Genomic DNA, 23,587 nt, shown 5'->3' on the forward strand with positions numbered 1-23,587 from the left:
CGCAGGCGACGGGGGCAGCACCTACGGTGTTGTCACACGATAGATGAGGGGGCAAGGGGGGTGTGCTACTCAGAGCGAGTTTTGGCAACGGTGCAGTAAATGCGGAGCTGCCATACTTACTCACTCAGTGGATGTCCTGAACACGTGAGTACAGTTCCAATCATAGTCTGTTTAAAACGGCAGTGAGAGAATTTTATCAGTTTGCTTCGCTTTTAGAAAAACAGTGTATGTGCGTATTGTGTGCTACCCATTCATTATTCTTGTACGTTTGTAGGTTTCTTCTTACTCGATATTGGATATTATTGTGCAATGGATTCGAACAAAAATTCACCAGACTGTTATCAGTTGAAGAAGAAATGCAAGCTTTTTACGTCCGGCGAGAGAAATATGATTCTGTCTGTTTATAAACATTTCTGAGCGAATAGTATTGACGGTGGGATTAGTTTACCTCGAGTGCTGGCCCCGGCTCTGATTCCGACTTGGGTGTGCAGCCACTCGATAGTGATACAGATTAATTACTGCGGCACAAGGTAAGCTGACTCTGAAATCTCCTGCATGATGATGATGATGATGATGATGATGATAATAATAATAATAATAATAATAATAATAATAATAATAATAATAAAATAATAATAATAATAATAATATGTATTAATATTTTTTTATAAAAATAGATTTGTAATAATTAATTTATTCAAATTGTGCTGGACAAAGCGGAGGTGGGACAGGTTTTCACCTGGATTCCTAACTTCATCTGTCAGTTTCAAGTTAATTCCAGTACGAGTACATAATCCTCACTTCTCTCGCTTATTCATAAATCGCCCGTGAGTAGCAGCTCATTTCAATCAGGAATCAGACCATATATTTAGATAATAATAGTGAATAATAAATAATAAAATATTATATACAGTATATATATTGATAATAATAGAATAATTTAATGAATGTAATGCTTACTGTTTATGTCAAAAGAATTCGTTCGCAATGTTTTAAGCGTGAAATTGTAGTTAGTAAATTAAAACTGTGAAAGCCTCTGTGGCTCAGCTGACAGCGTGTCGGCCTCTCAACGCTGGGTTTCGTGGTTCAAATCCCGGTCACTCCATGTAAGATTTATGCTGGACAAATCGGAGGCGGAACAGGTTTTTCTCCAGGTACTCCGGTTTTCCCTGTCATCTTTCATTCCAGCATCACTCTCCAGTATCATTTAATTTCATCTGTCAGTCATTAATCATTGCCCCAGAGGAGTGAGACAGGCTTCGGCAGCTGGCTCAATACCTATCCTCGCCGCAAGATGGGGCTTCATTTATTCCATCCTTGACCCGGTCATTGACTGGAAAACAGATTGTAGGTTTTCATATTTAAAATGTAATTCAGTAAATTAATTGTTTAAAGATGTAAGCCGTTAAAAAACTGTATGGGATTCTAACCCGTATACGTTAATGTATTAATTATTTTAAATTCATTCGAGGTTCAATCCGTGAGCTGTGCTGTATTATACTGGTGGAGTACAACTTTGAATCACGCGCCGGCTCATTTGGCATCCACGGCGAGTGTGACGAGACAGTGACGTCACTTCCGCTTTAGTCTGCTCAAAAGGTGGTCCGGGGAATAGACAAACTTAGACAATTTAGACCCCCAAATTAAATTCACTAAAGAAACTGAAAATAACCGTACCTTAAATTACTTGGACTTGACAATAACCAGGCACGACACCCACTTATCTTACAAGATCTATAGGAAACCCACACACACTTTAAATACCATAAAAAATGACTCCGTTCATCCTAACACACATAAAAGAGCAGCCTATTATAGTGTGATACATAGAGCTTTCAATATCCCAATGGCAATAGATCAAAATAATAAATTAAAATTAATCCACGATATAGCCAAATACAATGGATACAGCAAAGAAATGGTCAACAAAATCATTCACAAAATAAAATCCCAACCTAAAACTAAATTAATCAAAACAGCCAAACCCAAAAAAGATTATGACCTATTTACCTTCAACAACACCAATATATATACTATAACTAATATCTTTAAGAAGCACAACCTGAAAATAGCATTCAAAACCACACACTACAGCACCAACACTATACACAACACCAAAAGAGTCAATAATAATAATAATAATAATAATAATAATAATAATAATAATAATAATAATAATAATAATAATAATAATAATAATAATAAATACAACCAATCAGGTGTCTACCGTATCAAATGTAACAACTGTGACACAAGCTACATTGGACGTACAGGCAGAAACTTCACCGTCCGTTATAATGAACACATAAATGCAGTAAAGCACAACCATTTCTCATCAATAGGCCAACATGTAGAAGAATCTAAGCACAATTTCACAGACATCAATAATGACATGATGATATTAAACATAAACTCTAAGGGCCCCCTGATCAACATAACCGAAGATTTCTATATTTCTCTGGATCAATACGCTAACCCCAATCATAACATTAATGACATTACAGAGAAAACCAGTATCATCTTTGACAAAGCCATTTCAGCAATAAAGAATGACTATCTCAAATTAGTAAACACACGTCATAACAAACCGATGAATCACAAACCTAACCCCTCCCCTACCTCCACAATAGCCACTCCTCCTTCCCCTCCACCAACATCCCACCACACAGCTAACATGAGCCCCAGACGTACTCATAGCAGAACACAACTAATTTCCAAACATGTCGGTACACAACCTCCACAGCAACAATAGTAAGTACTCTTTTCATTTCATACATACATCCAGGCATTCCTCCATACACAGGCTATACTCATATTAGCTTTTCTTTACAGATAACAACCATATAACGTGCATAGACGAGAGAGGTGTCACCACCAACTGCTCTAAAATCAAACCCTGTCTTGCTGTATATATAAATCTTACTGGACTACATCAACAGTTGAATTGCACAGTACTCAATTTTCAAATTTTAATGACAAGCGTTCTTATAACATACCAATACAAAGTATATCAGCCATAGAACATTCTCGTTGATCACCTAATACAACTTAATCAACACAAGAACTACAAGAGGATTGAAGAATGAATGCTACGCAACATGAACACAAATTTTAATAGACGTTTTTAAAATATACCATGTTTTAATGTGTTTAATGTGCTATATTTTTAGTGTCTTATGATGTGGCCTGTATATTTTAATGCGTTTATCTACTCATGTCCATGCTCACTCAATAGGTTTTAGTTTATTATAACCATCACCACTTTCAATCAGAGATATTTTAACGCAACATATTGCAATATATTTTACTTCCATTTTTCATTAGACATCCGGATGCTCTAACGTAACATCTTTGTAATTTTGTCTAATGACTGTAAATATTGTGTGTTAGCTGATGATGGCCAAGAAAGGCCAAAACCAGTACTAGTGCAATAATTTACACACAATAAATAGTATTGATTGGTGGAACATTTTTCTTGTCTATTACAATGAATCCAATCAATACAGAATATGAAACTTATAAATCATAATACTGTCTTCAGTTGCTTCAACTTCCGGCAAGTCCTCACAGTTCAGTAAAGAACTGTGTGATGTATTTGTATCTGCAAACATTACGCTGTATGAAGCCAACAGCCCGAAATTATGTTGATTTTTGGAAAAACGAATTAAGAAATACCAGATGATCAACTTTACATAAGAATTATTTGCTGCAGTGTTACGAAGACACATTAAATAAAATAAGATCAGAAACCCGCGGGAAGAAGATATGGGTGTCAATCGACGGAACTTCAGATGCTAAGGGGCGTTATATAGCCAACTTTATGATCGGAACTTTAGAAGTGCATACACCAGGTGAAATCTTTTTATTGACTACCGAAGTGTTAGAAAAGACCAATTATTCTACTTTATCAAAACTGTTTGACAGCGCTATGTTCCTCCTGTGGCCTGAGGGCATCAAACATGACGACGTACTTTTATTTTTAACTGATGCTGCACCGTATATGGTATGAGCAGCTAATTCGTTGAAGGCACTCTATTCTAAAATGGTCCATGTTACACGCCTTGTCGATGGACTGCGCAGAGTTTGTGAAGAAGTAAGGGCTCCTTACTCCAGTGTAGATGGGCTTGAACGTTAAAAAAGTTTTCTAAAAGCACCCTTGAGAGTTGCGCGTTTCAGAGCTAAAGCTCCAGACACTGCATTACCTCCACAACCTATCATAACACGCTGGGGCATGTGGTTAAACGCGTGTATGTATTATTACGAAAACTTCAAGTTAGTGAAGGAAATAGTACAGAGTTTACGGTGAAGAAGCTGCAGCAATAAAAACTGCCCAGGACATGCTATCTGAACCAAACATTGAAGGTAGTTTGGCATTCATAAAATAAAATTTTCCCTTATTGACAGCAACAATCTCATTGTTGGAGAAAACGGGTGAAGAAATTTTTGATTCCATTTCCTTAATTAACCAGGTAGAAACTAGTCTTAGCTACAATCGTGGCAAAATTGCTGCGGGTATTGCATCAAAACTGAAAAAAGTGCTGGACAAAAGCACCGAGTATAAAACATTATACAAAATCTCAGACATTCTCTCTAGTGAAAACTACTGTTTGGATGGGAGTGAGGATGATTTAGCAGCAAACAACCTTCCTCACTTCAAGTACACTCCGATCACATCAGTTGATGCTGAACACAGCTTTTCGAGATATAAAAACTTGTTGGCTGATAACCGCAGATCATTTACACTCGACAACATCAGAATGACATTTGTAGTGGAGTGCGACTCAGACTAAAGTGAACATGAACCTTTTGCTAAGTACTAGAAATCTATTTTGATTGACTTTTCAGTTTGAGCTTAAAATGTCATTTTTAAAATATTGGTGAGTTTATCATTATAAGATCATTTTCTCCATTATATAGTGCATTTTTAGAATGTTTAGGTCATTTAAGTCATTTCTGAAAATTTTAAGTGCATTTTGTAAACTTTTTTACGACATCAACATCCGGGCCCTAATTATCACCATCGCTTTACCTTTATCAGCTGAGAGAATGTTTGGTTCAGACTCATCTTTTGAGTTCCTCCAGGGCTCTCCTCTTACTTCTTGTTAAATTGGGCGCAGGTACAGCAGCAGAACTTATCAGTCTCGCATATTTCTGTTGTACCTCCTCAGCCTCATCTGTACATAGTTTGTGGATGGCTGTCTCAACAGAAGTTAACTCCTCGGTGGGCATTTCAGAGGAAGCGATAGTGAAATTAAGTCCCCTAGCTAGAAGTACCATTTGGTTCTCATCAAAGGATTTCATGGAATAATAATAATAATAATAATAATAATAATAATAATAATAATAATAATAATAATAATCATAATAATCATAATAATAATAACAATAATAACAATAATAATAATAACAATACTAATAATAACACAACTTAATAAAACTGGTAAGTAAACCAGGGATTTTTCTTCTGAATTTTGTCACTAGAAATTCATGGTGCAGGTCTTATTCAATGGAGGGTGGCATTCGAAATGATACAGTACATCTGAAGATTTATACTTAATTTTGGCCAACACAATTGTTCTCTTTTACTAGCGGTTACACATCTTACTAACATAGATTTTCAGCAGTGTTGGGATTTGAAAGAGAAAAGGCTGGAAAGTTAGTAGCTGAGACCTTAATTAAAGTACAGTCCCAGAATTAGTAAGATGTAAAACTGGGAATTATTTCTAGATAGGTTCTGAAACAATTCTCTCTCCAGATCAAGCTTAATTAATTAATTAATTAATTAATTAATTAATTAATTAAAGCTGTAAGACAATTTTAAAAAAGTTCCATAGCAAATCCTTGTTTGAAGACAGGCAATGCCCCTTACTTATACAGCATATTTATCTAAAATACAAATGAATAATATGACTTACCTCTCGTGCTTTCCTTTGTTCTAGAACCTGTTCTCTGTCCAAAACTTTCTTCGCTTCATCCTCAATCCTGTTAAAGAACTGTGGATCAGGTGCTTCAGCAGGAGCAGGTGTTCCATTCTCAGCTGCAGCCTCATCACTAACTGCACTGTCTGTATTCATGTTGTTAAACTGTTCTAGTGACATGGGCTGTGCCTTCTGAGACTTCTTTGTCTTCTTATTCCCAGTTTTCCTTTCTTCCTCAGCATCCTTTTTCAATCTATCATAAACATCTTTCTTCTCTTCATAATCCAGCTTGGATAAGAGGATGGCTTGTTGAAGATCATTTTCATAATTTCCATCCACAAACTAAAAGTAAACAGGCGAGATATAAGCTAATGGAATAAGTAGTAAAATTAAGAAACATTTGATAACTGAGACAAAATTTATACAAGCTTTCAAGGGGACAGGTGTACTACACATTACTGTATATGGAGACATGTAAGATCAGTGCTCATGTCATATGAAATAATCTGAAAGAATAAATCATATATCATAAAAGTCTTTCTTCTCTTCACAATCCAACGTAGATATGATCAATTTAACATAAGGAACTTCATTTCTATTTGCCCGTATTGAACTGAGATAACAATTGATTTAAAAATCTTATGGGTTCCACCTTTTCAATACAAATACAATGTTGTCCGATGTTTTTTACAACATATCTTTAATTACAGAACTAGTTTTGGTGTTCATGACGCCATCATCAGCTGCATAACAAGTGAAGAGAAACTTGGCAATACAACAATATGCAACAACATATCGATAACTATTAACTCCTTGGTATCCTATACTAATTTTATATTACCGGTAAGTTTAAAAATCTCAAGTTTACAACAAGATAACACTTAGGAGTCAAAATTTTAAAATAGTACAAAAATCTCATCTCAAGGTGATGAGTTAACTTCAAATATTTGGTAATAACTAGGCATCCTTTATACACTCGTAAGCATAGAAAGTCCAAGTTCAATTGCAATGTTAGTGTTGGACAAATAGATCTGAGTCCAGTGTATGCTATTAAAATGTTCATTTCAAAGATACAGTGCTAGACAGTTTTATGGATAAAAACTCATGTTCTGTTAACAATATACTATATCGGACACGCACAGGACTTCCAGGTCGGAGAGGATGAGAAAGTTCTGGGAGAAGAAAAAGAAGAAATAAACACAAATGTATTGATGTAAGTGCTCCAATGTGGGCATAAAATATGTACATAATAATAAAATGTGCCGTCTTCTGGAGCTTGTTGAATTGTAAAACCATAAATCTTTTGTTGTATATCTGATTGGTTAGAACTATGAATATTTGCCCTGAAGAAGTTAAACGGGCCTAGCCTCTCAGTTCAATACCAATCCCTGCAATGATGAAAGCCCAATATCAGCGTAAAGAAATTGACTGTAACATAATCTAATTGAAACTTATTTTTAGGCAGACTCACCTCAACAGCTGTGTACTTGGCGACTGTAGCACAACGAGTGTGTCTGCTCGTGTCATGCGATAAAGCGCTAAGTAGGGGGAATAGAGGCGGCAAGGGGAATGTTTCTGGAACGTTGGTGTTGTAGGAGGGGGTCCGGGGGACATTGTGGACAAAAACAGTAATACGAGAAACTGTTATGTAAAAGTTCGGAAAACAGAAGAATTTTCTGGAATTCTTAGCTTATCAAGTAACATGATCAAGCAATCAATAAGATTTTGGGTTTTTCCGAAATTTCATTTAAGTTAAGATTACTGTTGTAATACTGGTCGAAATGTATGAGACACGCTTCTGTAATGTCATGCCTCGGTCCCTTACCTAGCGTCTCCTTGATCTCGAGGCACAGTATATCCAAACATTTCCAAGACAACATTACAGATTCACTGCAAATAAATCCATAAAGATTTCCTTAGAATCGATTAATGAATTAAATAAATTTCCATTACAGGCTCATCACACTATACATTCCTTTGATATAGTAAACATGTTTCCAAACATCAAAACTAATAAATTGCTTCCTATTATCGCCAAGAATTTGAAGAAATATACTTATCTAAGCAACTTTGAAATCAAAGATTTTATGGCGATTTTAATTTTACTGGTTAATAACAACTACTTCGCATTTGATCAGATTATCAATAAACAGGATGGCATTGCAATGGGGTCACTGGCCTCAGGGATTCTGGCAGAAATTTATTTAGACTTTTTAGAAGATACGCTAATAATTAATAATGACAAATTCAAGAATATTCTATTTTGCTCCAGGTACTAGACGATGCTTTTGTTATACTGGATGAACGTAGGACCAACGCTTCTACCACACTTAATAATCTCAACACAATAGATACCCACATAAAGTTCACTTTGGAATCCGAAATAGAAAAATCCATCAATTATTTGGACCTAAAGATCAACAGGCAATCCTCCTCATTTTCTTTCGGCATTTGCAGAAAACCTAAACAGACTCCAGTCATTATATGACGTGATTCGATACACCCCCAAGCTCACAAATACGCGACCTATAACAGCTTGGTGAATCGTGCATTCAGCGTACCAATGTCCAAGCGAGACTTGGACAAGGAACTGAATATTATTCAGTCAATGGAAAAGGCTAATGGCTTTAAAAGGAATTTTATAGAGCGCATAATAGGCAGATTTAAAAATCTGCCCTCATACCACTTTGACTAAAGATAAACCGGAAGTAAAAGAAATTGCAACTTTCACGTTCAATAAAGAGGCTTATAAGATTACGAATATTTTTAAGAAACGTAACGTTAGGATTACTTTCAAAACAGATAACAGAAATACAGAAGTTTTACACAATGCATCAGCTGTTTATAAAATCAATCCATACTCTAAATCTGGTGTATATAGGTTTAAATGCAAAGATTGTGAGAGCGGATATGTAGGACAAACTGGACGCAGCTTTAATGTCAGGTATCTTGAACACCTCAACGCTGTGAAATATAACAGATTCTCAGCCGTAGGCCAGCATGCCCATGAGCATAAACATAAGTTCACGGACATAGATCAAGATCTCGAGATCATGGAGACGCTAGGTAAGGGACCGAGGCTTGACATTACAGAAGTGTTATGAATTTCATGTTTTTGGTCCGTATTGAACTGAGAATAATATATAAGTAATAATAATAACAACGTAAACGTTTCCACCTTTTCAATACTAAAATATATTCACAAAATTATAAATTACACGGTACTAGTTTCGACCCATCTAGGGGTCATCATCAGCCGTATTGGAACAAAGATCATTTTTGGCGAAATCCTAAGAAAATGTTATTTTAAAGAATAACAAGTGAAATGAGATGTTATTATGGTAATAGTTAATAATACAAGGAATATACATACTAAGAGGTTTTTAACAAAGAATAAAGTATAAATGGGGTGTTGTAAAAATTATAATCATGGAAATCAGTAAGTTCTTGTATTGGAATGAAATATGGCTTAGGAAGAGGGCTTAAGGTGGGGCTGAACTGTGCGGGAGAAAGTGTAATTGTCTTGGAAAAGTACCTTTGATTAAATTTAGGATTGAGTTTAGGTTGGCTGCATTATTGTTTCTGAGGAAAGTGATAAATAGATCGAAGAGTATGTTGGGTTTCTCTGAGATTTCATTGAGATTGTGACTGGCATTAAAGTATTGGTCTAGGTGTATGCAAGATTATAACCATAATTTCACCAATATTGAACAAGACATGGACATCCTCGTATTAGCAAACAAGGGCCCTTTACTCAACATAATGGAAAATTACTACATACACCTAGACCAATACTTTAATGCCAGTCACAATCTCAATGAAATCTCAGAGAAACCCAACATACTCTTCGATCTATTTATCACTTTCCTCAGAAACAATAACGCAGCCAACCTAAACTAAATCCTAAATTTAATCAAAGGTACTTTTCCACGACAATTACACTTTCTCCCGCACCCTTCAGCCCCACCTTAAGCCCTCTTCCTAAGCCATATTTCATTTCAATACAAGAACTTACTGATTTCCATGATTATAATTTTTACAACACCCCATTTATACTTTATTCTTTGTTAAAAACCTCTTAGTATGTATATTCCTTGTATTATTAACTATTACCATAATAACATCTCATTTCACTTGTTATTCTTTAAAATAACATTTTCTTAGGATTTCGCCAAAAATGATCTTTGCTCCAATACGGCTGATGATGACCCCTAGATGGGTCGAAACTAGTACCGTGTAATTTGTAATTTTGTGAATATATTTTAGTATTGAAAAGGTGGAAACGTTTACGTTGTTATTATTATTACTTATATATTATTACAGAAGTGTGTCTCATACATTTAAACCAGTATTATAACGCTAATCTTAAAAGAAATTTCAGAAAAACCCAAAGTCTTATTCGATTGCTTGATCATGTTACTTGATAAGCTAAGAATTCCAGAAAATTCTACTGTATTTCGAACTTTACGTAACAATTTCTTGTATTACTGTTTTCGTCCACAACATCCCCCAGGCAACCTCCCATAACGCCAACATTCCAGAAATATTCCCCTTGCCGCCCCTACTACCCCTTCCTTAGCACTTCGTCGCGCAACACATGACATGAGCAGACACACTCGTTGTGCTACAGTCACTGCACCAAGTACATAGACGTTGAGGTGAGTCTGCCTAAAAATAAGTTTCAATTAGATTATGTTACAGTCAATTTCTTTACGCTAATATTGGGCTTTCATCATTGCAGGAATTGGTATTGAACTGAGAGGCTAGGACTGTTTAACATCTTCAGAGCAAATATTCATAGTTCTAACCAATCAGATATACAACAAAAGATTTATGGTTCTACAATTCAACAAGCTCCAGAAGACGGAGCATTTTATTACAAGATTTCAACAGAACATAATGAGTTTTTATCCATAAAACCATCTAGCACTGTAACTTTGAAATGAACATTTTAATAGCATACTACTGGACTCATACCTATTTGTCCAACACTAACGTTGTAATTGAACTTGGACTTAATAGTTAATAGTTATTAATATGTTGTTGCATATTGTTGTATCGCCAAGTATCTCTTCACTTGTTATGCAGCTGATGATGGCGTCATTAACGCTGAAACTAGTTCTGTAATTAAAGATATGTTGTAAAAAACATCAGACAACATTGTATTTGTATTGAAAAAGGTGGAACCTATAAGATTTTTAAATCAATAGATATGTGTGGGTTATTGTAGTCACGTCCTAGTTGATGAACCATGAGCAACGGCTGAGTGGCCTAGTAAGTGGTCCTGAGAGTCGGGATACCAGTTGCTATGGAAAGGGAGTGGGCATCTCGGACATATTCTGAGTCATGGCCCCCCTTTGTGCTCAGGCGGCTAGGACTATACAATCCAACGGTGGTCCATAACCCGTTAGAGGAGAGATCCTTACTTGGACTATGTGTAAGTAGGGTAGCATCCTGCATCATGAATTTACCGAGCTCAGAACATTTTAAGCAAACCTCGGACCTATGGGGGTAACGGAGTCCTACACCCATTTGACAGGCGAGGGACTCCTTGGAAACAACTTGGTGAATGAAATGGAATTCAATGGGGAGCTATCAATATTAACGGGGCTTATGGAAGAAAGAGTCAGCAAAGAGGATGCATCTGGATGTGCTAGGAGTAAGTGATATTCGGGTAAGGGGAGATAACAAGGAAGAGATAGGAGATTATAAAGTGTACTTGATGGGTGCTAGAAAGAGAAGGGCAGAGTCTGGGGTAGGGCTCTTTATCAGGAATACCACTGCACGCAACATAGTTTCTGTTAGGCATGTAAATGAGCGAATGATGTGGGTAGATTTGGCAATTGGAGGAATTAGGATGAGAGTAGTCTCAGTGTATTCACCATGTGCGGGTGCAGACGAGGATGAAGTTGACAAGTTTTTTGAAGCATTGAGTGACATCGTGGTCAGGGTCAACAGTAAGGATAGAATAGTGCTAATGGGCGATTCCAATGCGAGAGTTGGAAATAGAACTCAAGGATACGGAGGGTGATTGGTAAATGTGAGGAAGATATGGAAGCTAATGGGAATGGGAAGCGTTTGCTGAACTTCTGTGCTAGTATGGGTTTAGCAGTTACGAATACATTCTTCAAACATAAGGCTACTCACCGCTACACATGGGACGCTAGGGGTACCAGATCCATAATAGACTATATCTCAACTGACTTCAAATTCAGGAAATCCATTAGGAATGTACGAGTTTTCCGGGGATTTTTCGATGATACAGACAACTACCTGATCTGTAGTGAACTAAGTATCTCTAGGCCTAGGGTAGAGAAAGTGAAATCTGTCTGCAAACGAATAAGCACAGAAAATCTCCAGGATGAGGAAATTAGACGGAAGTACATGGAGTGAGAAGTTTCGAACAGTAGACAGTAAGCAGGTTCGGAATATAGAAAGAGAATGGGTGGCATACAGGGATGCTGTACTAGAAACAGCAAGGGATCTGTACGTAGATGTAGATGAAAGAAACAGAGCTAAAGAAATAGTTGTTGAATCCAAAAAGAAGTTGTGGGAAGACTTTGGTAATAATCTGGAAAGGCTAGGTCAAGCAGCAGGGAAACCTTTCTGGACAGTAATAAAGAATCTTAGGAAGGGAGGAAAAAAGGAAATTAACAGTGTTTTGAGTAATTCAGGTGAACTCATAATAGATCCCAGGGAATCACTGGAGAGGTGGAGGGAATATTTTGAACATTTTCTCAACGTAAAAGGAAATCTTCCTGGTGGTGTTGCAAACAGCCAAGCTCATGAGGAGGAGGAAAATGATGGTGAAATAACGCTTGAGGAAGTGGAAAGGATGGTAAATAAACTCCAGTCATAAAGCAGCAAGAATAGATGAAATTAGACCTGAAATGGTGAAGTATAGTGTGAAGGCAGGGATGAAATGGCTTCATATAGTAGTAAGATTAGCATGGAGTGTTGGTAAGGTGCCTTCAGATTGGACAAAAGCAGTAATTGCACCTATCTATAAGCAAGGGAACAGGAAGGATTGGAACAACTATTGAGGTATCTCATTGATTAGTGTACCAGGCAAAGTATTCACTGGCATCTTGGAAGGGAGGGTGCGATCAGTCGTTGAGAGGAAGTTGGATGGTACCCAGTCAGACCACAGAGGGGCTGTCAGGATCAGATTTTCAGTATGCGCCAGGTAATTGAAAAATGCTACGAGAGGAATAGGCAGTTGTGTTTACATTTCGTAGATCTAGAGAAGGCATATGACAGGGTACCGAGGGAAAAGGTGTTCGCCATACTGGGGGGCTATGGAATTAAAGGTAGATTATTAAAATCAATCAAAGGCATTTATGTTGACAATTGGGCTTCAGTGAGAATTGATGGCAGAATGAGTTCTTGGTTCAGGGTACTTACAGGGGTTAGGCAAGGCTGTAATCTTTCACCTGTGCTGTTCGTAGTTTACATGGATCATCTGCTGAAAGGTATAAAATGGCAGGGAGGGATTCATTTAGGTGGAAATGTAGTAAGCAGTCTGGCAAATGCTGACAACTTGGTCTTAATGGCAGATTGTGCCGAAAGCCTTCAGTCTAATATCTTGGAACTTGAAAATAGGTGCAATGAGTATGGTATGAAAATTAGCCTTTCGAAGACTAAATTGATGTCAGTGGGTAAGAAATTCAACAGAATTGAATGTCAGATTGGTGATACAAAACTAGAACAGGTCGATAATTTCAAGTATTTAGGTTGTTTGTTCTCCCAGGATGGTAATTTAGTGAGATTGAATCAATATGCAGTAAAGCTAACGCAGTGAGCTCGCAGTTGCGATCAACAGTATTCTGTAAGAAGGAAGTCAGCTCCTAGACGAAACTATCTTTACTTCGGTCTGTTTTCAGACCAACTTTGGTTTACGGGAGCGAAAGCTGGATGGACTCAGGATATCTTATTCGGTAGTTCGAAGTAACAGACATGAAAGTAGCGAGAATGATTGTGATACAAACAGGTGGGAACAATGGCAGGAGGGTACTTGGAATGAAGAGATAAAGGCTAATTTAGGAATGAACTTGATGGATGAAGCTGTACACACAAACCGACTTTGGTGGTGGGGTCATGTGCAGCGAATGGAGGAGGATATGTTACCTAGGAGAATAATGGACTCTGTTATAGAGGGAAGAGAAGTAAATGTAGACCAAGACGATGGTTGACTCAGTTTCTAACGATTTAAAGTTAAGAGGTATAGAACTGAATGAGGCCACAGCACTAGCTGTAAACAGAGGATTGTGGCAACGTTCATTATATATTGACAGAGGCTTGCAGATTGAACGCTGAAAGGCATAACAGTTTATAATGATAATGTATGTATGTATGTATGTATGTATGTATGTATGTATGTATGATCAAGTCAAGAGTTATGCAGTCCACTTGGGATATATTGGACTAGTCTAGGGAATGTTGCCACTCTTCAATTACTTCTGTTAAAAGTGTAGTACAAGATTTTCCAGGGAGGAATTGATGTTGGTTGTTATTTATCAGGTTTCTCTCATGCAGAAAATCCAGCACACGTTTAACAATTAGGTGTTCCAAGCATTTACATAAACCAGATGTAATAGAGACTGGGTGTCTCTTGTCAATCCCTCCCCAAAAAATGTACTAATTAAGGTTATAATACAAATATAATTTTTTGGAATGTACTTAGATTAGTTAAAAAATGCTGTAAATTTCATAAAATAGGAAATATATATAGTGCAGTCAGCAGCCAATCGGAATACAACCTTTCTGTGTGTATTTGGTTACATCGCACAGCAGGTTTCCCCCAACAGATTATAGTTACATAACTAATGCTAGCTGACAATCGACAGATCGATCGTAAACTCATTTGTAAAGAGACCATCAATACATAATTTATAGTTGCAACCAGTTTGTTATACAGCTATTTGGGTTAGAGATTATTTCACATTGGTGAGGGTGCTTGTTTTAATATGTCTAATTTTTTAAAATTATAAATTCTTCCTTGCGTAAAGAGTCTCCCTAGATTTCTGGATATTTACCATTATGGTACCACAATAAAACCGCACAATTTAATTTTCTCTTTTTGGTATCACCAACATCTGATCGTTCGGTTAAATATTACATACTTAAGCCACTCACTTCATACCTTGTTTTTCTTCAAAAGATACAGATTTTAGCCAGAAAGCTGTGGTAAAACTACACTTCTTGTTACTTGTTCCAACTCTATAATAAAAAATAAAAATAAAAAAGATATACTTAGCAGCAAGCTATTGCACAAAATACAGCTCACTATGGAAAGGAAGTTTTTATGTCGTTGATTCATTTACATCTGAAATATCATTCAGCGCTGTTATCATAGCGCTACGAAATACTCTGCTACAAAGTGATACCCTTGTTCTTCTTTGAAAGATTATGCAGTGGGGAGGGGACTTACATGCGAGCCTTTATTTTTTAATTTTCCTTGTCCAGAAAAGCCAAGGGGGTTTCATATGTAAATAAACACAGTATTTATGCAGTGTGTGTGACGTATTTATTTTTTGCATGAATAGTTGGACTGGGACACAAGCATAAGCGAGTGCCCTCCAGTGAGAAGTATGGGGATCCGCTTTAATGCTGTGGCTGATAGAGAAATCAAAATAATGCAACACAAAATCTTACCTCTACGTCTTTCTTTTTCCACTGATCCCACTGATCCTGGGCACCTCCAGTCTTCTTCTTCTGAGAGTTACTCACATCCTTGTTAGAGTCACCTTTGGTTCCTCCACTTTTTCCCTTACTTTTGTTATTTGTACTAGTTGGCTGACTTCCCTGAAACAGATCCAATATGCCAGAACATTACTGTTAGTTTGAAACTGAAATACAAGGTTGTTACACAAGGAATGGTTAACATGAAAGAAGGAGTACTTGAATGATGCACTAACTGTAATGTACTCCTCTTGATTTGACTATCCAGATTATGGCAGACACTATGTGCCCAGATATGATCAGAGCGGAGGTGAATTTAAAGATAGGTGATATACAACCATTGAAAATTCAGAAGTGTGAGCATAAGTAACTGTATCCCTTGAATTAATTGCAATTCATTTTTCCAGCTAGGAAATATGTCCTCACAATAACATAGAAGAATAAGGACTACCTCTTCCAACATACTTCACAAAAACAGAGAAAAGAATAGTGCATATTACGGACAGAACAGGAAGTATCTGCTGTTTTCCCACTGAATTGTGGACTTTGCTTTATACCCTGGTATAACAGAGAAGACCAGAACTTCCAACAGTCAATAAGGAAATACGGCACAATGAAATTCCTCATAATGGACACTTCTGAATAGTAGACTCTTCTGGATAACGGATATCTTTTCATTTGCCGGTAGAAATATACAGACATACATGGAACAATTGTTTCTCAGTAGGAGACATTCTCAATAACAGACATAAAAAACCAAACCCCATTGCACTACAGCCCTTGAAGGGCCTTGGCCTACCAAGCGACCGCTGCTCAGCCTAAAAGCCTGCAGATTACGAAGTGTCGTGTGGTCAGCACAACGAATCCTCTCGGCCGTTATTCTTGGCTTTCTAGACCGGGGCCGCTATCCAACCGTCAGATAGCTCCTCAATTCTAATCACGTAGGCTGAGTAGAATTCGTACCAGCTCTCAGGTCCAGGTAAAAATTCCTGACCCGGCCGGGAATCGAACCCGGGGCCTCCAGGTAAGAGGCAGGCACGCTACCCCTACACCAAGGGGCCGGCCAATAACAGACATGGGCACAAAATAAGTTATTACTAGAGGACCCGTGCTGCTCTGCAGCATTCATTATAAACAAGTCAGATAACTTGTCTAGATATGCCTGTCATAGTCATATTGTTTTTCCTGCCCTTTTCAGGGGTTTTATGAACATTTAGTAAGAAGTGTGTTATGGTATGCCACAGTTTGTAGTGAGAATTAATCCATTCTGGTATCATCATGCCGTGTGTTTGGTAAAAATATATCCATATATTCACTTCTTTTATCCAGCAGTTCTTGGTGTAAAGCTTGGTAATGTGTCGTAGAAGGCAATGGTATTTTTAATCGCAGTTATTCTATATAGGCCTAGAACGGTTGTCTTGTGAGCTCATAGGTTAGTCTCGAAGGAGAATATTTTGCCAGGCAGAGAACTTTAAGATACATGGCCTTCACTCTTTCTAGTGTAGCTAAGTTATCCTCCGATAGGTGTTCGCAGATAATGTGTAAGGCATAAGTCATGATGGGGTCCGTTTGTACATAGACTTTTTTTATCTTAGCAACATGTAAGTTATTAGAAACAGTCTGCCATCTGCTGAATATATTTAGAAGCTGGGAAAAGTTAGAGAATCAAAGAGTATCTAACAGTGAACAGTATTCTTCTGTGATCAGAAGAAGTGTATACTCTCTGGCTTGACAGGTAGAAACCAAACATGGGTGCATGCAATGACACTATTAAGAATGCAAATAATGCATATCAGAATATTAATGAAAGTGTTAGTCGCTTAGGAACCTGCTCAGTACAGAATATATTATGGGTTACGCAAAGCCTTTGCCTGCAATTATTGGAGTGATCATTTAATGATTTGATTTTAAGATTACTCAAGTTGGCTGAACTTAAAAAGAGACCTACCAATGTCTCATGATTCACCAGAAAGTAATTCCAGAGAGAATAAAACAAAAATAAAGCAAATCGGTCCATTAGAACGGACAGACAGATTCGCCAAAGCTGTTTTCAGTAAACTCTTTTAATATACAGAATGGATACAATTTTCTGTATAACGGACACTGTTCTGAAAGTGAAGATTGTGAAAATGAAAGAACTAAACCTGATCTTAGCAAACTTTCAAAATAATCTGGAGAAGGAACAGCAGACAAAGTCCATTGCTGATACTGTGTACACAAAGATTCCATCCATGGATGTTGAGCATCCCGTTCAATGTGCGACTGCTGATTCTATTGCACCAAACACGCACAAGGATGAGGATAAAGCAGTGGACGCAACTGAAAGTCATGAAGTGATTTCATAATAAAGTTCTGATCACGGACATCAATTCCCAGAGACTGCAGGACACGCTACCTTCAAGGTATAACTCGTGAAACAACTGCTCTACTGCATGATTACTACAGGCTTCACGAAGAAGACCCATTTAGTGAGCAAACGATTCAAGCAGCACAAAGTGTTCTTTCCTCTATCTCCCAGGCAAAGAAGGAGACATGGATGAAGTTGATGTCTGAAGTCGATATGGGTAGGAGCAGTCAAGAAGCTTGGAGACTTTTAAAATGCTTGAGCAATGATCCTACACAAGGTAACACACATGCCAATGTGAGTGCAGATCAAATAGCACACCAACTTTTGCTTAACCAAAGTTTTCCATGAAAGTAGGGAAGAATCCTATAGTCAGCCAACCAGACGAGAGCAATGAGTTATCTAAGCATTTCACACTAACTGAACTGGAATTAGCTCTCAGTAAGTGTAAGATTGGGAAGTCAGCATGACTCGATGACCTTCGAATGGAACAAATTAAGAACTTTGGTCCTACTGCGAAGTGCTGGTTGCTAGAACTCATGAATAACTCTGTTCAGTCTTCCATGATACCTGAAATATGGAGGAAGGCTAGGGTCATGGCCATTCTAAAACCAGGCAAAGATAAAAATGACCCTAGGAGCTACAGGCCAATCTCCTTGTTATGCCATCTTTTTAAGATTCTGGAGAGACTAATCCTCAATAGGTTGAGTGATAAAATCGAGCCACTTCTGATTCCACAGCAAGCTGGATTCAGGAGAGGGAAAAGCTGCACATCGCAGGTGTTGAAATTAAGTCAACACAAAGAAGATGGCTTTGAAAGCCGTAAAATCACAGGAGCTGCATTTATAGATCTCTCGGCAACATATGATACTGTTAATCACCAAATTCTCCTTGGAAAGGTATACAGCATGACAAAGGACTTCCATCTGACTTGTGCCATTAAAAACCTACTTCAAAATCGAAGTTTCTTCGTTGAGTTCCAGGGAAAAAGAAGCAGGTGGAGGATACAGAAGAACGGACTACCTCAGGGAAGCGTGTTGGCACCAATGCTTTTCAATATTTACACAAATGATCAGCCTCTTCCTGCCGGGACGAATAGTTTCATCTATGCTGATGATTGTGTCATCACTTCTCAGGTGGATAACTTCAAGGCGATTGAACAAACATTGTCCACAGCTCTAGACACTCTTGTTGGCTATTACAAGAAGAATCAATTAACACCAAACCCAACTAAGACGCAAACCTGTGTTTTCCATCTAAACAACAGAGAAGCTTCCCGAACTTTGAAGGTCACTTGGCAAGGCATAGCATTACAACACAATCCTACCCCGAAGTACCTCGGAGTCACTCTGGATCGTGCCTTAACCTACAGAAAACATTGTTTGAACATCAAGCAGAAAGTGGCTGCTAGAAACAATATTGTGCAGAAGCTAACTGGAACATCTTGGGGAGCACAACCAGACACAGTGAGGACATCTGCCCTTTCGCTCTGCTATTCCGCAGCTGAATACGCATGCCCGGTGTGGTACAAATCTTACCATACCAAAGCAGTTGATGTAGCACTCAACAAAACCTGCCGCATTATTACTGGATGTTTGAGACCTACACCTTTGGAAAAAGTGTATTGCCTTGCAGGGATAGCACCTCCCGATATTCGCCGTGAAGTGGCAGCCAAGAAAGAAAAGAGAAAGGTGTTGACATCGGAAGCCCACCCTTTGTTTGGATATGAGCCACCACGCCAGCGGCTTAAGTCTAGGAAAAGCTTCTTGAGAGTAACCGAAACACTTGCAGGAACAGCAAGCAAGAATTCAAGAATGGCGCATCAGGAGTCAACATACGATGATCAGTCAATGGATGACCCCAAAAGAGGAACTCCCTCCTGGCCATGTCACAGATTGGATGAATTGGAGAGCACTGAACAGACTGCGCTCTGATGTTACGCGGTGCAGGGTAAACCAGAAGAAATGGGGTTTCGAAGTGGACAATACCTTGTGTGTATGTGGAGAAGAGCAGACCACAGCCCATTTGCTGCAATGCAGTTCATGCCCATTCAGCTGCACAACAGAAGACCTGGTTAAAGCGAAGCCAAATGCACTTGATGTTGCAAGGTTTTGGGCTCACATAGTTTAATGTGGCTCTTCGCCATTGGAGTATTTATATTATGTTTTATGTTTTTCCTTGTCTTTAATTTTAAACTTATGTATGCTTCTGACTCGATATAAATAAATAAATAAATAAATAAATAAATAAATAAATAAATAAATAAATAAATAATAAAGATGCCAGTAATAAGTTGGGACAAAAGAAAAATTAACAGAATATGGTTCTTTCAAGAATGAAACATACTGTATTTGACATAATATATCTTATGGCAGAGGGTCATCTGAAAATGTGCGTCATGAAATTAGTGATATAAAATGTGTGGCATAACGTTACCTAGCAAACGCGCAGGCTGTAACATGACGTATTAATGGTTGGCCATGACAGACACAGAGAAGGCTCTCTTATCAAAGAGGCCTCATCTCATCACACTCTAGAGAACTGATTATTTCATTCGTGGTAGTTTCATAGCCCCCGAGTCAGTTTTCCCTTTTCAATGCACTGAATCCTACTCTTGTCAACTCCAAATTCAAAACAGAGTCTTTCAAAAATGATCTGTTACATATAAATAAATAAATCATTTCAATTTTGGTTTCATTTACTGAAAGAATTTATGATCCATTGACTATTCCAAAGGGAAATTTTACATCATTTAAAAAAATTGTTTATTTTTCAGGTATGATGTGTTGTTAAATGTTTTCTTTTTTCAGGTATTTTCTAAATGTTATTTGACCTCATAACTGGGTGTGACAAGTTAATTCATCCACCAACAGTTGTTACTCAAATGGGTATTGACGAGTTAACTAGTCTAGAGCCTTTGAAAACTGTTATCTGCTGGGCAGAATGTGTTATCTTGTCTCTTTATGTTGTTGAGTGTAGTTCTATGATCGCTTTATAAAGAACAGAGACACTTTCAAGGAAATTATTTTGAAAATTATTGTCTTACAATTTTTTTTGTAACTTCACGTACAGTAGAGTTTTTTTACTATTTCTCACTGCTTTTCTTGCTATATTGTTAGAAGACAAATTCATATACCGGTAGTGTAATAATGTACCTACCTACTTTTCTTTTTTACAACAATGGCATAGTTTTATTGGTTGTTACTTAGTGTCAGACGTACTCTCGTTATATGTAGTAATGTTATTTGCTTTATGTCCCACTAGCTACTTTAATGGTTTTCAGAGACGCCGAGGTGCCGGAATTTTGTCCCACAGGAGTTCTTTTACGTGCCAGTAAATCTACTGACGTGAGGCTGACGTATATGAGCACCTTCAAATACCACCGGACTGAGCCAGGATCGAACCAGCCAAGTTGGGGTCAGAATGCCAGCGCCTCAATCGTCTGAGCCACTCAGTCCGGCTATAATGTAGTTGCAAGACGTTTAATCAAATACTAAATTAGGGTTTGAATTAGCAAATGCAAAACAAACCACTTTTCCCTTTGCAAAAATCAAATGATCATCAATATGTCTCTCGGTCATGGCCATCCACCACCGGCTGCTAATTTCAGATGAGCACCAGTCATAAGACATAGCCTGCATGATTGCTAGGTAACACTTCTATTACGTTTTGTGACGGTAACTTCCGTAATGCAAATTTTCAGATGACCCCCAACCATAAAACATATTTATTGAATGTCAAAACGGGCAGGATTAGGTAACTATTTTCCGTGAAGGCATGCATGCAGAATGGGTGGAACAAGTCCCTTCGTCATTCGCAGAAGCATAAAATGGAGTGGGATGAGTTCCTTTGTAATTCGTGGAAGAGTAATGGGCTAGACAAATTAATTCACTTTCAGTCTAAATATATTCCCCGCTGCAAATGTTTGTTTCTCATCTAGAGAAAATCCCCAGGTTAAAAGGTTAATAAATTAGTTTCGACAGACTGAAGAACCTAACAACTACATGTTGACACAACTACAATACCACGCACACACCTTTTCCCTAATTTTACAGGAGCAACAAAAAACAACTTTTCTCCACTAAAAAGCAATATATAATCTATTTAAGGAAATTCAAACTTTCATCCATGTTTCTCATGAGAATGCTTTGTGCTGGTGCAAATAACTCTTAAAGAAAATACGGTTAGAGCACATATGCACTAAAGCCTTTAGTTAAAAGGAGCCGCGATTGTGGTTACACGGTACTGCTTAAAATGAAAACTTATATAATTTTTATTTTACCACTCAAAACATACATACACCATGAGAGTAAAGTGGAATGCAATATTAACATCTCAAGAAAACAAATAATGGGTAGCCTATACCCTTTGTATTAAAGTTCATTTTTCTTTCATCACAATAAAGTCACGAAAGGTAGGTCATAAAAGAACCGCTGTCAGTCCTTAAACAACACAGACTTTAGTTGCTGAAGGGGCTGACAATTCATCATTATTATTCGAGGAGTTTCTAAGAAAAGACTGAAGAGCCTCAATTCCGACACTCACGGGGGAAGGGGCCGAAAATCTCCTTGAATGAAAGCTCAATATGTCCTTCACTTACTTCAGAGCTCATAAATCAGCAGCTGTATGGTCATTTAGTGATTTTCCTGGGCGAACTGAATCATACACTTGCAGGTTCTTGCAAGTGTAGTCCTTAAAAATTTATGATCAACTACTGTAATTGAATAAGAATTGAGAGTCTTGCTGGAATGAATGATGAGTGGGAAAACCGGAGTACCCGGAGAAAAACCTGTCCCGCCTCAGCTTTGCCCAGCACAAATCCCACATGGGGTGAGCGGGATTTGAACCACGGTATCCAGTGGTGAGAGGCCAGGCCAACGTGCTGCTGTCTGAGCCACGGACGTAATAACATAGATATTTGAGAATTTAATTTAATTTCCCCTAAACTACCATTTCACTCAGTGTGGAAAAAATTATTTATAGCCTAGATTGTAGTGCCTCATTCCTAGACTTTATATACCAATTTTCATTATTCTTTTTAATTTTCTCGTGATGCGCATGCATGCATACATACAGAGGTGACGCAGAATTAGAAAGTGCATTTCCCATTTACCGTGGACATGTCCAATACAGAAATTTTTACATTATAAGCAATGTACAGACAAAACTTTTATTTCATACAGGCCTATATACAGTTCAACGTGTCTTACACGTATATCAAGGGGAAGAGAAAAAAACTACTTGTAACTCAGAATTACTTAGAAATCAGACTTATACAATACATCACATATTTACTGAAAAACCAATGGAATAGACCTACATGTGTAAATCCTAGCAAATAATAAATACATTAAGACAGAAAACATTAATCTGAACTTGTTCCAGCCTTAAAGAAATCAGATACTTTGGCTTGTTTTACTTTTCTTGCATTAAAAGTATAAACATCCGTTTGCAAACTTAGTAATGAATTCAAAGCATTTTCACTACAACTTTTCGCACTGATGTACCGCCTACATACATCGATTGCACTTAACACTTCACTCTGTTCAGGTGTTTCAAGATTCAGGTCGTTATCTCCATCTCCATCAATGTCACTATTGTCTGGCTCCATGGCTAAATGGTTAGCGTGCTGGCCTTTAGTCAC

The 23,587-nt window shown here is 37.6% G+C and overlaps 1 protein-coding gene across 2 annotated transcripts in view; it reads right to left on the minus strand.

Moving 5' to 3' along the window:
- LOC136858614 (G kinase-anchoring protein 1) overlaps positions 1 to 23,587 on the minus strand; it is a 157,790-nt gene that overhangs the window by 120,471 nt on the left and 13,732 nt on the right. For both annotated transcript variants that reach the window (XM_067138311.2, XM_067138310.2), the window contains exons 2-3: positions 15,573 to 15,722; positions 5,916 to 6,260 (exon numbers count right to left, since the gene is read on the minus strand). In XM_067138311.2, the coding sequence (XP_066994412.1) occupies positions 5,916 to 6,260; positions 15,573 to 15,722 (495 nt within the window). The remainder of the gene's footprint in view (positions 1 to 5,915; positions 6,261 to 15,572; positions 15,723 to 23,587) is intronic.

The sequence above is a fragment of the Anabrus simplex genome, chromosome 1 (assembly GCF_040414725.1).
Source record: "Anabrus simplex isolate iqAnaSimp1 chromosome 1, ASM4041472v1, whole genome shotgun sequence".
NCBI lineage: Eukaryota > Metazoa > Arthropoda > Insecta > Orthoptera > Tettigoniidae > Anabrus > Anabrus simplex.